Source organism: Oncorhynchus clarkii, chromosome 13 (genome assembly GCF_045791955.1).
Source record: "Oncorhynchus clarkii lewisi isolate Uvic-CL-2024 chromosome 13, UVic_Ocla_1.0, whole genome shotgun sequence".
Classification (NCBI taxonomy): domain Eukaryota; kingdom Metazoa; phylum Chordata; class Actinopteri; order Salmoniformes; family Salmonidae; genus Oncorhynchus; species Oncorhynchus clarkii.
The window spans coordinates 37,587,590-37,604,338 of NC_092159.1; the positions used below are offsets into that span (position 1 = coordinate 37,587,590).

Here is a 16,749-nt window from a genome sequence, read left to right on the forward strand (position 1 = left end):
GAGCTGGGGACAGGGGTGTGTGTCCTAGAGAGCTGGGGAGAGGGGTGTGTGTCCTAGAGAGCTGGGGACAGGGCTGAGTGTCCTAGAGAGCTGGGGACAGGGGGTGAGTAGAGAGCTGGGGACAGGGGGTACGTAGAGAGCTGGGGACAGGGGGTGAGTAGAGAGCTGGGGACAGGGGTGAGTAGGGAGCTGGGGTCAGGGGTGAGTAGAGAGCTGGGGACAGGGTGTGAGTAGAGAGCTGGGGACAGGGGTGTGTGTCCTAGAGAGCTGGGGACAGGGGGTGAGTAGAGAGCTGGGGACAGGGGTGTGTGTCCTAGAGAGCTGGGGACCGGGGTGAGTAGAGAGCTGGGGACAGGGGGTGAGTAGAGAGCTGGGGACAGGGGGTGAGTAGAGAGCTGGGGACAGGGGGGGGGGGGCTGGGGACAGGGGGTACGTAGAGAGCTGGGGACAGGGGGTGAGTAGAGAGCTGGGGAGAGGGGTGAGTAGGGAGCTGGGGTCAGGGGTGAGTAGAGAGCTGGGGACAGGGGTGTGTGTCCTAGAGAGCTGGGGACAGGGGTGTGTGTCCTAGAGAGCTGGGGACAGGGGGTGAGTAGAGAGCTGGGGACAGGGGGTGAGTAGAGAGCTGGGGACAGGGGGTGAGTAGAGAGCTGGGGACAGGGGTGTGTGTCCTAGAGAGCTGGGGACAGGGGGTGAGTAGAGAGCTGGGGACAGGGGGTGAGTAGAGAGCTGGGGACAGGGGTGTGTGACCTAGAGAGCTGGGGACCGGGGTGAGTAGAGAGCTGGGGACAGGGGGTGAGTAGAGAGCTGGGGACAGGGGGTGAGTAGAGAGCTGGGGACAGGGGGGGGGAGCTGGGGACAGGGGGTACGTAGAGAGCTGGGGACAGGGGGTGAGTAGAGAGCTGGGGACAGGGGTGAGTAGGGAGCTGGGGTCAGGGGTGAGTAGAGAGCTGGGGACAGGGTGTGAGTAGAGAGCTGGGGACAGGGGAGTGTGTCCTAGAGAGCTGGGGACAGGGGGTGAGTAGAGAGCTGGAGTCAGGGGTGAGTAGAGAGCTGGGGACAGGGGTGTGTGTCCTAGAGAGCTAGGGACAGGGGGTGAGTAGAGAGCTGGGGACAGGGGTGTGTGTCCTAGAGAGCTGGGGACCGGGGTGAGTAGAGAGCTGGGGACAGGGGGTGAGTAGAGAGCTGGGGACAGGGGGTGAGTAGAGAGCTGGGGACAGGGGGGGGGGGGCTGGGGACAGGGGGTGAGTAGAGAGCTGGGGACAGGAGGTGAGTAGAGAGCTGGGGACAGAGGTGTGTGTCCTAGAGAGCTGGGGTCAGGGGTACGTAGAGAGCTGGGGACAGGAGGTGAGTAGAGAGCTGGGGACAGGGGTGTGTGTCCTAGAGAGCTGGGGACAGGGGGCGAGTAGAGAGCTGGGGACAGGGGGTGAGTAGAAAGCTGGGGACAGGGGTGTGTGTCCTAGAGAGCTGGGGTCAGGGGTGAGTAGAGAGCTGGGGACAGGAGGTGAGTAGAGAGCTGGGGACAGGGGGTGAGTAGAGAGCTCGGGACAGGGGTGTGTGTCGTACCTCAGGAGAGGGCAGGTCCTTCAGAGTCTGGTCGTTGAGGGGCTTGGTGAGCAGCCTCTTGCCCAGGATGGTGCGCAGGTGCCTGGCCATGACTGTCTGCTGCTCCACCGTACAGTGGTTCTCAAGGGACAGGATCAGGGGGTACGGGGAGGCCTATGGGAAAACACAAGGGTTGGTTCATAAGAGACCACTCATTAAAATGTAAGAGAAACCATAAGCTCATTAGGTAATAAGCCAGGGTTTATTCTGGACTACACTGAGGCCAAGAAGCTGTTGGACAACAGTCTAGTCTTATTAGACTCGGAGCCAAGACCATGACTGTAGCTTGAACTGAACGTTGGCAAAGGCAGAAAGTCAACTGTCTAGATTTGTTTTCTTCCCACTGGCCTGCTGCTATTTACTTGTTAAATCTATTTTGTTTTGATGAGGAATACTTTGCTTTCCATAAACAGTCACATATGGAAGACATATAGGGAATGACGGTTAAGGTGAAACATTTGGCCTCCCTATAAATCACACAACCATGTGTCCATCATCCCCACAACCCACTAAGGGTCTCACAGGTCAGGTGTGCTCACTTTTTTAGGGGGGTATATTCTTCGTTGTAATTTAAAAGGAAATGTTACTCACCTTGAAGGCATACTGGGCGATGGTCTCGATTACCTCTTTGAAGGGCACCTTAGAAGTAAGGGTGTGTCCATGGTAGATGACAGGCTCTCCTTTGTCCCCGTCCCAACAATCCAGCTCCACACAGCGACAGCCCTGGTTCAGAGCTCTGATTCACACAGTACATATTCTTAGTGTGTGTGTGTGTGTGTGTGTATGCCTGTGTGTATGCATATGTACATGTGTGTTTGTGTGTGTGTGTCTAATGCGCATGTGTGTGTTTGTGTGTGCGCACGTGCATATTTTATTACCTGATGTATGGCTCGGCGCTGCTGGCGCTGGTGACCTGGTCCTTGGTGAGGTAGGTGTTGTGTGAGGATGAGATGAAGTAGTGGGCCAGAGGTCTGGTCATGTCCTGGTGCACCCTGGCGTGGTCGGGGTTAAACACATCGTTCTCCTGGGACAGCATGTACATGGTGAAACCATTCTGGGTCATGAACTGGTTGTTCTGGGCTGCAGGGAGGAGGGGCACATCAAACCATCCAACCTTTTTATGAACAGGAATAGACAGGTATCATCATGCGATTGTGTGAAGATAAAGTCAAGGGAGGAACGGACCCTGAATTTGCGGCAATTAAATATGTCAAATATAAAAACATTAAAACATTCAGATAAATATAAGCACAGTGAATGTAAGGAATGCAGTATGAAAAAAATGTTTGAAAATGTATGAAAATGTATGCACTCACTACTGTAAATGACTAAAATGTCAAACGTAAGGTCATAAAAATCCAAGGCTAAAATTTTGTTCAAGTGTTTCTTCGGGCCTACCCCAGTCGTTGAGCTCGTAGGTGCGGATGAGGCTCTGAGCATGGATCAGTGACGCGTCCTCCCCCTGGTCTCCCAGGAAGTCTCTCAGCTCAGCGGTGGACAGAACACAGCCGTTACCAGAGTAGTGTCTGAACACCGCGTCCAGCTCCGGACGCCTCATCAGCTCCCTGCAGAACTCCTCGATCTCTACGTGGTCCAGACGGCCGTCGCACGACCGGTCAGCTTTCTGAGAGAGGGACGGAGGAGAGGGACAGAAGGACGGATAGAGGAGGAGGAGGGACAGACAGACAGACAGAGGAGAGGGAGGGACAAAGAGACAGATGGGCGAACGGACAGACAGAGAGACCTTCGTTAGGGTTGTTCTGATTAAAACACACACCCCTCCACACATTTTCAAAGCGCTTCCCTAAAAACAGAGGGCTGGATCAAAGTTAACATCTTCAATTCTCATAGGTGAGCCATGTACATATGATCAAATCTATGGGCGCGCACTGATTTGCTATGGGAGTGGCCAGCAACTCCGTCCACTCCCATAATTCATACCCTATCGACAAACATACTGCACTGCAGTTGGTTTGATATTCAGTCTCTGAGGAGATGGACGGGCAGGGTTGGAGAAGGAATCACATGGTGAAGGGAGGAGCAGGAAAACAACTGGACATTAAGGGAGAGGGGAGCTGAGAGACGTAGCTAGCGGTAATCCTCAACGATGGAGAAATGACTGGCTGCCTGAAAGAGAGGGGGAGGACGGGGAAGGACGAGACCGTCTGGGGAGAAAGACAGACAGCAGCAGAGAGAAGAGGGCAGGAGAGAGAGAGAATGAGTGAGTGAGTGAGTGAGTGTGAGAAAGAGAGCGAGGGGCCTGCTAGTTGGCTTGCCACTGGGTTGGTAATTGAACACAGACTCCAGTGTGAGAGCGAAACGCAGCCCCAATCTACTCCACAGCATACTGAGTAAACAATGGCCTTCAACCAACAACAACAACATCTCGCTCAGGCACATACGCACACCCATGCAGTCAAGGTCTGTACACATTAACGTACAAGCATACTGAATGCTGCACACACACACACACATACAGTGTGTGCTCACCTTGAATAGCGAGCGCGCGTACTGTTCATTCAGGTCTATGTTGATCATCTGCAGCAAGCGTTTGACCTCGTCGTAACTCATCTTCCCATCGTCGTTCTCATCAGCCCGTCTCAGGTAGCCACGGATCCAGGTGTGGGGGGGTTAAGGAGAGCAACCAGGGGAGCATTCCGAACCTCTAACCCTAAACACATCCTTAAAAGTACAATCTATGGTATATACAGTATGTATAGACACAAAACACATCTACAGGCAGGGCTGAAGCACATGCATATGTAAGCACATTACAGCCCACATCCAACTATGGGTAAGGGTGAAGTGCATAATTTCATAATTCACAGCAATCCAGGAATCAATTGTGTAACCAACCGTTCAGAGGAGGATAAGTGTCTAATTCAACTACCAGGAATTGAAATGGAATATACACCCCAGCCTATGATTCAGATGTGTGTTGGCTGTAGATACACATGTCCTGTTGTGCCAACATTCATCTGAAGTCAAAACACTTAAAGCCTCCTCCAAGGCCTCTAATGGAATAGAACACAGGGCTGACGTAGAGAGAGGAGACTATATGACACCTCCCTCTTCCAGGACACACACACACACAACAATAAGAGCTTTTTGCAAGGATGGTCTTGATCAATCTACCGCAAACACTGCTGGGACATGCCAGTGTAAAACCGCACCTCAAATCTTACCCAATTACAAGCCACGGCACTAGCCTGGACATGTCCCAGAGCACCTACTGCTCGATCTGCTCTCAAGATCTGGCTTTGCGTTTAACACAAGTGTGTCTGTCGTGCACCTGTGTCGCAAACGACCCAGCGGCTATACCAGGGATCATGTTTGACAGGATAGTCAGACTATATTTAGATGCTGCTTTTTGCTGGGCCATTGCTGCACATCTTAGGTATGCTGTGGATGCGGGATGGTGCATGTGACAGTGTTATGTTCAGAGTCAGTCACCATAGCGATCCTGGCTGCCCAGCCTGTACTATATTTACTTTGGGTCGAAGGCTGGCAGCCTGGCACAGCGCAGCAAAGGCCCACAGGGGGGGGGGGGGGTAAAGGATATTGGTCCAGTTTCTCCTTCTGGGTCATGTTGGCCACACGCTCCTTCAGCGTGCGTATCCCTCGGACCCAGTGCCTCGCCTCCTCCTCACAGGGGCAGAGGAGGTCCAAACTCTTCCTGGCTCCTCTGAACACCACCGTGAAGCACTGATTCTCTGGTACCGACCCGGATAGTCTCCGCAGAGCCTCAGACTGGCAGCCCTCACGCACACACTCCACCTCTGTGACCGAGACTGGCACAGAGAGAGGTGGGGGAGGGAAGGTGGGAGAGGAGACGGTGGGAGAAACAGAGAGAGTAGTTGTATCAATCTGGTTGTAAGAATAAGCCGAATACAAACGGGGCAACAAAACAAGTGGAACTTGAAGGGTGGTTCGGGGGCTGAAAGGTCGTGAACTTTAGGGGGAGTGTGGTAACACCCACGTAGCAGTGTGACATGGCATCTCGGTGCTGGGGTCCTGATTTGGCTCTTAAATAATACGACTTGTACAGACACAGACCTGCGTCAGCAGAATATGTTTACGACTCAGGCCTACATTCGTCTTTATGACAAGGTCCAAATTTAACCAGCAACGCCACGACACTCAGGGCACAGCCGTCAAACTGACACTCAAGTGTTGGCAGGACCTTTGGCCCAATGCCATGACGTGTTTGTGTGTGTGTAAAGAGATAAGGGAAGAAAGAAGAACACCGTCTCATTGACTTCTAGAGAGATTAGCATGTATTTCTGCTCTCGTTGACTTCTAGAGAGATTAGCATGTATTTCAGCTCTCGTTGACTTCTAGAGAGATGAGCATGTATTTCAGCTCTCGTTGACTTCTAGAGAGATTAGCATGTATTTCAGCTCTCGTTGACTTCTAGAGAGATTAGCATGTATTTCAGCCCTCGTTGACTTCTAGAGAGATGAGCATGTATTTCAGCTCTCGTTGACTTCTAGAGAGATGAGCATGTATTTCAGCTCTCGTTGACTTCTATGAGAGATTAGCATGTATTTCAGCTCTCGTTGACTTCTAGAGAGATTAGCATGTATTTCAGCTCTCGTTGACTTCTAGAGAGATGAGCATGTATTTCAGCTCTCGTTGACTTCTAGAGAGATGAGCATGTATTTCAGCTCTCGTTGACTTCTAGAGAGATGAGCATGTATTTCAGCTTTCGTTGACTTCTAGAGAGATGAGCCTGTATTTCAGCTCTCGTTGACTTCTAGAGAGATGAGCATGTATTTCAGCTCTCGTTGACTTCTAGAGAGATGAGCATGTATTTCAGCTCTCGTTGACTTCTAGAGAGATGAGCATGTATTTCAGCTCTCGTTGACTTCTAGAGAGATTAGCATGTATTTCAGCTCTCGTTGACTTCTAGAGAGATGAGCATGTATTTCAGCTCTCGTTGACTTCTAGAGAGATGAGCATGTATTTCAGCTCTCGTTGACTTCTAGAGAGATGAGCATGTCTTTCAGCTCTCGTTGACTTCTAGATAGATTAGCATGTATTTCAGCTCTCGTTGACTTCTAGAGAGATGAGCATGTATTTCAGCTCTCGTTGACTTCTAGAGAGATGAGCATGTATTTCAGCTCTTGTTGACTTCTAGAGAGATGAGCATGTATTTCAGCTCTTATTTATAACAGTAACATGTGGTAAAAACCTGTCGGGGGGGGGGGGCTTTACACGTGATGGCTGACCCTCTGCCCAGCAACACAACACCAGCCTACTACCCCATTACCCTCCCTGCAACACATCCAGAACAGAGCCTGGTGAAGGTTTCAAACATAAGACTAGCTCCACCACAACGACAAACCCCATATCCCTTCATTAATTAAATAGCTGGAATTGTGGTTGGGTTTGTGGAGTAGCTTTCAAATCAGTCAGTTGGTTATTTAAGTACATATAGCAGTGCCTTTCTACACTGGGATCAGCCCCTAGACAACTGTCAACGGCCTCTTTCTGCTGAACAGCCCTCGCCTCTCCACCTCCTCAAAATCGCTGACACATTCCTGCCCATCGCTCCATGACATTTCAATGCGGAGAGTAGGGGGAAGTGTGGTGTGTGTGTGTGTGTGGGAGACTGGCACAGCCAAAGTGTTAAGTGCGGTGCATATTCTCTAAAGCCCATCTGAACAGAGGGGATCATGCTTGAGACCACCTGTAGTCAGTGTGTGTGTGTGTGTGTGTGTGTGTGTGTGTGTGTGTGTGTGTGTGTGTGTGTGTGTGTGTGTGTGTGTGTGTGTGTCTGCATGCGTGCGTATGTTAATGAGCATGCATATGTCCTTCGACGCAGCCACTTTTGTGTTATCAGTAGCTGTCTGCTGAAGTGGTCAGCCTGCCTTTGTCGTTGTTCTGCTCTAACTGTGGCCCGGTTGGGGGAAGACGACATCACAACCCCTGACCTCCCACACCAACCACCTGGCCTCTCACCCTGCTGTAGGGTGAGGCCTTATCCAGAGACATACAGCGCATTTGGAAAGTATTCAGACCACTTGACTTTTTCCAAATTTTGTTAGGTTACAGCCTTATTATAACATTGATTAAATACTACACACAATAATAAGGTTTTAATAAATCTTTAAAAATTTTGAAAATAGCACATTTACATAAGTATTCAGACACTTTACTCAGTACTTTGTTGAATCACCTTTGGCAGTGATTACAGCCTCGAGTCTTCTTGGGTATTAAATGCTGCAAGCTTGGCACACCTGTATTTGGGGTGTTTCTCCCATTCTTCTCTGCAGATCCTCTCAAGCTCTGTCAGGTTGGATGGGGAGCGTTGCTGCACAGCTATTTTCAGGTCTCTCCAGAAAAGAGAGAACCCCTAACCCTAAACACATCCTCCAGTGGTGCTCTGGAGCAGGTTTTCATCAAGGACCTCTCTGTACTTTGCTCCGTTCATCTTTGCCTCAATCCTGACTAGTCTCCCAGTCCCTGCCACTGAAAAACACCTCCACAGCATGATGCTGCTACCACCATGCTTCACCGTAGGGATGGTGGCAAGTTTCCTCCACACATGATGCTTGGCATTCAGGCAAAGAGTTCAATCTTGGTTTCATCAGACCAGAGAATCTTGTTTCTCATGGTCTGAGAGTCTTTAGGTGCCTTTTGGCAAATTCCAAGCGGGCTGTCATGTGCCTTTTACAGGAGTGGCTTCCGTCTGGATACTATAGGCCTGATTGGTGGAGCGCTGCAGAGATGGATGTCCTTCTGGAAGTGTCTCCCATCTCCACAGAGGAACTCTGGAGCTCTGTCAGAGTGACCATCAGGTTCTTGGTCACCTCCCCGATCAAGGCCCTTCTCCCCTGATTGCTCAGTTTGGACGGGTGGCCAGCTCTATGAAGAGTCTTAGTGGTTCCAAACTTCTTCAGTTTAAGATTGATGGAGCCCACTGTGTTCTTGGGGACATTCAATGCTGCAGACAATTTTTGGTACCCTTCCCCAGATCTGTGCCGCGACACAATCCTGTCTCAGAGCTGTACGGACAATTCCTTCGACCTCATGATGGCTTGGTTTTTGCTCCGACATGCACTGTCAACCGTGGGACCTTATATAGACAGGTGTGAGCCTTTCCAAATCATGTCCAATCAATTGAATTTAGAAGAAAAAGAAAAGCTCACCTATTTAGGCGAGGTGCTGGCTAGCGGAGTAGAAAACTTGAAAATACAAAAAACAAATGGATAGCATATGATCATAAATTCATTTTAGACTACACAAGCTTACAAACAATTACATTGGCAAAGTCACAATCAGTAGGTTTCCTGTAAAGAGCAGGTTTTACAGGAAACCTACTGATCATAACAGTTTGTTGAGGGCTGACAGTTGTCACCCACTTCCCTTGAAAAATAGTTTGCCCTACAGCCAATTCTGTCGAATCAAAAGAATTTGCAAAAAAATGATCAGATTTCGACAGAAATATGGCTGAGACGCAAAGAAAGTTCAAGGAGAGGGGGTACAAAAATGATCAGATTAATATTGCCATTGAGAAAATTCAAAACATGACCTTTTTCAAGGTCAGTCTCGCAAAAAGACGCATTCTTGCGTTCTAACTACCCGCTACTCAAAGCAATGGCACCCTTGTGGTAAAAATGATGTGGGTAAAACAAAGCGCGAATTAAAAGTACGTGTCTCAGAGCATCGTGGCACCATTAGGTGCAAGAACTTGACGTACCCAGTTGCGGCCCACTTTCTGGAGGCAGGCCACTCGATTTCGGCTCTGCGTTATATTGGCATGGAACATGTCACCCTCCCTAGGAGAGGGTGTGACCTTGATAATTTATTGTTAAAACGAGAGGCTGCCTGGATCTTTAACTTAAAGACCCTTGCTCCTTTCGGTCTCAACGTAGACTTTGATCTGAAGCCATTCTTGTGATTATTGTGACTTTGCCATTGTAATTGTAATTGTTTGTGTAGTCTAAAATGAATTTATGATCGTATGCTATCCATTTGTTGTTTGTATGCTGTTCTTTGTATGCCATTTTAATATTTGAGAATTAACCAATGACATTAGGCCACTCTTGGCCATGATTACAGACACCTGTGTGTCTTTTGACACTATATAAACGAGTCATCCCGCAGTGTTTGTGATTACACCCTGATGAAGACAGATTGGCTGTCGAAACGTTGGATATTACATTTTTGCATCAGAGCTCCTTAAGTGTGCGGCTCTCCTTTATTTTCAATCATTTTAATTTACCACAGGTGGAATCCAATCAAGTTGTAGAAACATCTCAAGGATGCTCAGTGGAAACAGGATACACCTGAGCTCAATTTCGTGTCTCATAGAAAAGGGTCTGAATACTTATGTAAAAAAGGTATTCTTGTTCTTTATTTTTAATACATTTGCAAAAATGTCAACAACAAGTCATGTAAATGCATCATAATGCAGAAACCGCATTGGCCCAACTCTCTAAATACATGGCTCTGGCCGTATCCATTCCCCACAGCAGTGGGTGCTTCCTGGGTCCCTGAGGGACAGCGATAGGAGAGTCCTGGGACCTAATCTGAATTCCATGACCGAGGAATAATCCTTGCTGAAGTGACATAGGGGTCGGTGGATTGTGCAACAAGTGAAAGAGAAAGAGGAGAAAAAAAGAGAGCAAAAGAGCGATAAGAAAAAAAGAAAGAAAGAGATGAAGGTAGAGAGAAAGATAGCGTTACAAGGAGGTCATGCAATTACATCAGCATTATCCCATTCTTAACCGTTTCCCCTCAGCTTGTCTCCCAGCCCAGGGTGTGTTAGGTTAGCAGCAGTGCTATCAGACTCAGACTAGTGGGTGTTAGAAGGTATTAAGGAAGTGTTGTGTTCCACTTGAAGTGAACCACTGTGGCTCTATGCTGTCTGAGTTGACGTGATGAATGTACTCGCTTGACCTTGACGTTCATAACCCGCCACAAAACACCTCTTAAACATTGTACTCGTTAACTGGACTTTGGAATTGAGTGGACATAAACTTGTCTGTGATGTAGGTGGGTGTGTTTGCATGTGTGTTATCTAGGTCACTAGTATATAATATGTTTGTACAGTGCGACTCGAAAATGAAAATAAAATAAAATCGGATTGACTCAGGCAACTCCAAAGCTCTAAGGACCGCCAGCACTAATTCGTAAAATGATATGTGTCAGAGACATGTTTAAACTCGTTATATGACAATCTCAAAGATAGTAGTGGTTATCACGTCACTGCCGAACCCTGCAATTGGCAGTCATAAAGAGGTTTACCCATTTGGTAGAGCTATAATCTGACACCAGCGTGCACACACACACACACACACACACACACACACACACACACACACACACACACACACACACACACACACACGCCAACAACAATAATTAGCCTGTGCCACCAGATCCCTATGGTCAGGGCCAAGGAGCCCTATATTTGTCCTATGGAACATGGAGGAGCCAGAACCATGGCCTCTCATTTACCGGAGAGATACTTCAAGAGGTGCAAACCCTGTAGGTGTAGACCAATTCAACTATACTGAGATGTACTATTGGTTTAGGAGGCCTGAGGACTCTAAGTGCTTCACCGGCTGCCCACTTATCCCTCTCCTTAAACCATTGAACTTTGTATGTGTGTTTTTGGCTTTACCATCCTTGTGGGGACCATAACTCACAAGGATTTCAAAACAAGGAAGTTAGCACAATTGGGGACATTTTGCCAGTCCCCACAAGGTCAAAGGCTATTTTAGGCTTAGGGGTTAGGTTAAGGGTTAAAATTAGGGTTAGAATTAGGGTTATGGGTTAGGTTTAGGAGTTAGGGTTATGTTTAGGTTTAGGGGTTAGGGGTCCAGGAAAATAGGATTTTGAAAGGGAATAAATTGTTTCTTCCCCACAAGGATAGTAAAACAAATGTGTGTATTTTTTTGTTTAACTATCATTGTGGGTACCAGAGGTCCTCACAAGAATAGTAAATCAAGGAACATTTGACATTTTGCCGGTCCCCATTAGAAAAATAAATGCTATTTTAGGCTTAGGGGTTAGGTTTACAATTAGGGTTAGAATCAGGTTATGGGTTTACGGTTAGGTTTAGGAGTTAGGTATAGTTTTAGGGTTAGGGGTTTGGGGTTAAGGTTAGGCTTAGGGTTTAGCATAAGGTTAAGGTTAGGGGTATGGTTTGGTTAAGGTTAGATTTAGGGTTTAGGGAAAATAGGATTTTGGAAGGAAATCAATTATTTGGTCTCCAGAAGGATAGCAATACAAAACTGTGTTTGTTTGTTTGTGTGCGTGTGTGTGTGTGTGTGTGTGTGTGTGTGTGTGTGTGTGTGTGTGTGTGTGTGTGTGTGTGTGTGTGTGTGTGTGTGTGTGTGTGTGTGTGTGTGTGTGTGTGTGTGTGTGTGTGTGTGTGTGAGAAAGGGGAAGCGGTCAGAAGTTTATGATTAGAAATAGCTGTCCCACAGTTTAATGGGCCAAAACATCTAGGATTACTGTCAACATTTTCTCTCTTTTTCTTTAAGGGGATTGTAATCATTAGAGTATAAAGTGCCTGCTTCCCTTTCTGATTGGCCCATTGCCTGCAAAAGATTAACTAGCTGAGGTAAGCCAATATCTTGAGGCTAACGGATAACAAGTCCATGTACACTGTTTCTAATGCAGCTTTTATACCTCTTTGTAACAGTGGCCAATGTGAACCTTCAGCATGTTTGGAGTTTCTGTGTGTACTATATGGATGCATTACTACAGGTGACACTGCCAAAAAATAAAGGAAACACCAACATAAATCGTGTTAATAGGGCGTTGGTCCACCACGAGCCAGAACAGCTTCAATGCACATTGGCATGGATTCTACAAGTGTCTGGAACTCTATTGGAGGGATAACAACACAATTCTTCAAAAGAGAAATTCCATCAGTTTATGTTTTGTTGATGGATACTCTGTCTCAGGCGCCGCTCCAGAATCTCCCATAAGTGTTCAATTGGGTTGAGATGTGGTGTCTGAGACGGCCATGGCATATGGTTTACAACGTTTTCACGCTCATCAAACCTCATTCCCTGCAGATGGGGGTATTGTCATCCTACGGGGACATGGTAGGCAAAATAATGGCATACTGAGCATTTTATACATGACCCTAAGCATGATGGGATGTTAACTGCTTTCAATATACCTTGTATCCCTCATTTACTCAAGTGTTTCCATTCCAACAGTTACCTGTATCATACAATTACACAGGTTATAGCATCTGACTTACGTCCTGGCTCACAGCATAATATCCCTTTAATTAATTAAAGGGAAATGTAGACAAGAAGGCATTATTGTTGGCCAACATGAAAAGCCTAAACGGCTTAGGACAAAGAGCAGGCTAAATTAGTCTACTGAATCAGGTCTAAGAGGAGGGTTGAATAGACTACAACAAGGGAGTGGGGTTGTGGAAGTCCTGTTTGTTTGTTTATACATGATTATGTTCTTGTATATAGCCTTCCCTTCATTCAAGGCTACTTTTCCTAATCTGATATCGGTTTAGTTTCCTTTCCAACTATTGCAAAATCCTCAGATCCTGATAATCAAAAAAAAAAAGAAACATCCCCCTCTCGTGACCACTCCCCATCCCCACTCCTCTCTTCTTTTCTGCTCACTCCCTAGCCTTCTTCTCAATCTACACCTACCCTCTACCCTCCCTTTCCCTTAATCCACACCCTTATCCTTTCTCCTTCTCTTCCCCTATGCCTCCTTTTCTCCTCACCCACACCTCTCTTTTTTCTCCCCCACCCCAATACCTATTCTTTTCTCCTCTTCCATCCCTCTCTTTTCTTTCCTCCTTCCCCATACCTCCCCTTTCCTCTCATCTAACCCCCCCCCCCCCCCCCCTTCTGGCCCCTCCCTCCACCCCTCCATCACCCATTGTATACTCACAGGTCTGTTGTGCCTTGGCCTTGCGGGAGCTCTTGGTGGACTCACACCACACGGTGACCCCGTCCTCCAGCAGACGCAGGCTGCGGCTCTTCTGCCACTTCTGGGAGCGTACCTTCACCATGTTGGAACCGTGCATCATCGCACGGACATCCTCATCATCCAGCACCCCTGGAAACACACACACACACACACACACACACAGTCAAGTACACTGGTACACACTTTAAGGTAACGTGCAGTATCACTGAATTTTCCGGTATGATGTAATATAGTATGTCACTGACACTGTGTCATTGTTGAACACACCCACCAAGTCCTTATTTCATTCACTCTAGTCGAATTCAATGTTAGACCATCCACACCAAGCTCCACTGGCAGTTCATTGAGAGTTCAGTCTGTCTGCTCTCCTGTCGTAAATGTCAGTAGAATTCTATGAGCCGTGTTCCTTCTTGGCCTTCCCTCGTCATGCTATTGCGGTAACATGACTGCGACGCTTATTTCGTAGTATAGGGACTCATAAACACTCAATATCGTGTCAGGATGAAAACGGAGGGTTATGAGCTATTATTGGGGGAAATTAACAGGTACGCTAACAAACCAGTCAAGCACAACTCATTTCAAAATCTCTACTGTGGTTGTATTGTGTGTTTTAGGGCTTGGCACCAGTGGGCGTTCCAGGGATGACTCACTCACCTTTCTACATACAGCAGTCATCTTCCTTTGGAAGCACCGCCGCCCTGACACACAAACACAGGCCATGATCGCATAATTAGGGCCTAAACTTTGTTTTATATACAAACCCCTGAAAGGAGCAACACTGAAACAGGGTTGACATTCAGGCTACTGAAGCAGGACGTCACCACAGAATCTACTGACTTGAGAGGAGACAAACTTTTGTGAGTTAGAACTCGTCGTTTATTTTCCATGGTTCTTTGCAGCATGCGGTATAAGCCAGACTTTTGGAACTCTGCACAACAAAAGGAGGAAGTAGAATGCTAGGATTTGGAACAAATGCCAGTATTCCAAAGATTAATCTCCGTCACAGGCCAGAGGCAGTCCAACGGAGAACTGGAAAGGGGGATTTCAAGGAAAATGAGGGGTTTTACAGAGCTGCAGGAACAGATTGTCACAAATAACTAGCTCGTCAGTCAGTCTGGAGTTGCAGCAGCTCATCTAGGCAGGGAAACCTCTCTCTGCTAATGGTTGTTTAATACTAATGCGATTCACAGATACAGCCTGCTATCCCTGACGTGCGTGTCACAGGGGACCTTTTAGAGGAAAAACCAACCACCAACATCAGAAATGTTGAGCAGCTTTATCATCTATGTTAAGAGCAGAGTAAAACAGACAGCTATGGAAAATGGAGAGGAAATATAGGCAGAGCTGTAACAAGACGTGCACCGTCACGTTGTAAGTGTACGGTATTGCGTACTTGGAACTGCATTCAGACACTACTGAAAACAAAAGAGAGAGTATTTTCTCTGTTTCTCCCGTCGGACAGTTGGATGCCTCTTTGGTTCTCTGCAGTAGGTGAATGGGACCTCGTATTACTGTTCAACTGTGTATTCAACTACAAAAGAGGATTTCAAAAGGAATGCTCTGAAAGAAACTCTCTCCCGTCCTCCCAAACTCCCTCCCTTTCCCCCTCTCTTCTCTAAGTCTCTCAAGTATACCCTCAAAGATTGATTTCAAAAACTGTTTCCATGGATGCCCTCATCTATTATTTCTCTTGAATCAGCTAAAATCCCTTTCAGAGTTCTTTATACTGCCAATGCCATGCCAGTCTCTGACTGAGCTCTTCACAGGCTTCCAGAGCTGGCCTCTATTCACGATAAAGTGCACTACTTTTGTACCGGTCCCATAGTAGTACCAAAAAGTAGTGCACTATAGGGAATAGGGTGCCATTTGGGTCGCAGACGCGGGCTATGAGAGACAGTACACCATGAGCAGCTCAGTGCTCTCACCCACTCCCCTCCCCCTATTCCTCTCCCCCTAAGTAGAAGAGGGGAAGCAAACTGAGCCCAGCCGTCTCTCTCTCTCTCTCTCTCTCTCTCTCTCTCCCTCTCTCCAGCCGTTGGTCAAACACAAAGAGAACCACCCTCCTCCCCAACCCCAAGCCTCCCCATAACAACCGTGTTTTTGACACAGTCCGTCACCAAGCTGTTCCCACATGCCAGGAATTCCCACAGGCTGAGCATTGAGCACAAGGACCCTATTAACAGCGGGTCAGTGACCATGCTAAGCTGTCCTAACTGACCTGTGTTCTCGCTCTGCCCATCCTCACACCGCCAACCCCAACCCTTTTTGAGCCTGTAAAATGATTATTCCTGGGACCTACTGTTGTCACCTCACTGACCTCAACCCTATGATTTTTTTCTCTGTCCAGTCCCTATACCTCCCCATCCAGGAATACGTATGAAAAATCTGGGCACCTGGGTACATATGCAAATTCAGGGATGCTGGATATCCCCACTGCCAACCGAGCCGAGAGTTTTAGTATCAAGCACTCCTCACCTTGACAACAGCATTACAGACATGTTATATGCTAGGAGAGACCTGTCCATACAGTAACACTGCTGTAATGAAGCACGTGTGGGTGTGAGGGGAGAAAGAGGGGGCTTTGGAGGCCCATGAGCTGGGTACTCTGTTCGTCACAGCTCCTACGGCACGCCGAGGAGAATTTTGTTGACACGCACTTTGGGCCAGCAAATTGGGCAAGCATAACAACCTGGCTGGCTAGCAACGATAAAAAAAAGGCATGTGAAACCAAACACACAACAAGATGGGGGTTCTGAACAGAGGGAGAGCGGAAGAAGGAAATATATAATTACAACAGCAGAAGGAGTGAAGGGGGAGACTCTGAAATAAGTAGGGCGAAGATACAGAGTGAATAGATAGGGAGATTTCTGGGCATTGTTAGACCCAATACCCTGAGACACAGCCAGTTGTCTCGGGGTAAAACAGAGAACCAATTCTAACATGGGATCGTTCATTTGTGATAAACATAGGTCAACATGTAGTACATTTGATGCAGGAGAATCACAAGCCCAGTCTCAGACATCATCTTTCTCGTTCTCCATGTCTGTCTGTGGAACTAAGTACTGGACCCCATGGGACCTGCTGTAAACCTAGGTGACGTGTTGTATTGATTCTAGGTAAGAAATGAGCCAACTGAGGTCGAAACAGCAGTGTTGAACTCAAATCAAATCAATGCTCTCAGACACAGACTGGGACAGAAGCCAAGGAAAACGTTGA

At 47.5% G+C, this 16,749-nt stretch overlaps 1 protein-coding gene across 2 annotated transcripts in view; it reads right to left on the bottom strand.

Moving 5' to 3' along the window:
• The window catches only part of LOC139364631 (1-phosphatidylinositol 4,5-bisphosphate phosphodiesterase delta-3-A-like), a 30,411-nt gene that overhangs the window by 6,902 nt on the left and 6,760 nt on the right, over positions 1-16,749 (bottom strand). For both annotated transcript variants that reach the window (XM_071101536.1, XM_071101537.1), the window contains exons 2-8: positions 13,495-13,662; positions 5,165-5,393; positions 4,093-4,222; positions 3,001-3,226; positions 2,481-2,682; positions 2,194-2,338; positions 1,564-1,716 (exon numbers count right to left, since the gene is read on the bottom strand). In XM_071101536.1, the coding sequence (XP_070957637.1) occupies positions 1,564-1,716; positions 2,194-2,338; positions 2,481-2,682; positions 3,001-3,226; positions 4,093-4,222; positions 5,165-5,393; positions 13,495-13,662 (1,253 nt within the window). The remainder of the gene's footprint in view (positions 1-1,563; positions 1,717-2,193; positions 2,339-2,480; positions 2,683-3,000; positions 3,227-4,092; positions 4,223-5,164; positions 5,394-13,494; positions 13,663-16,749) is intronic.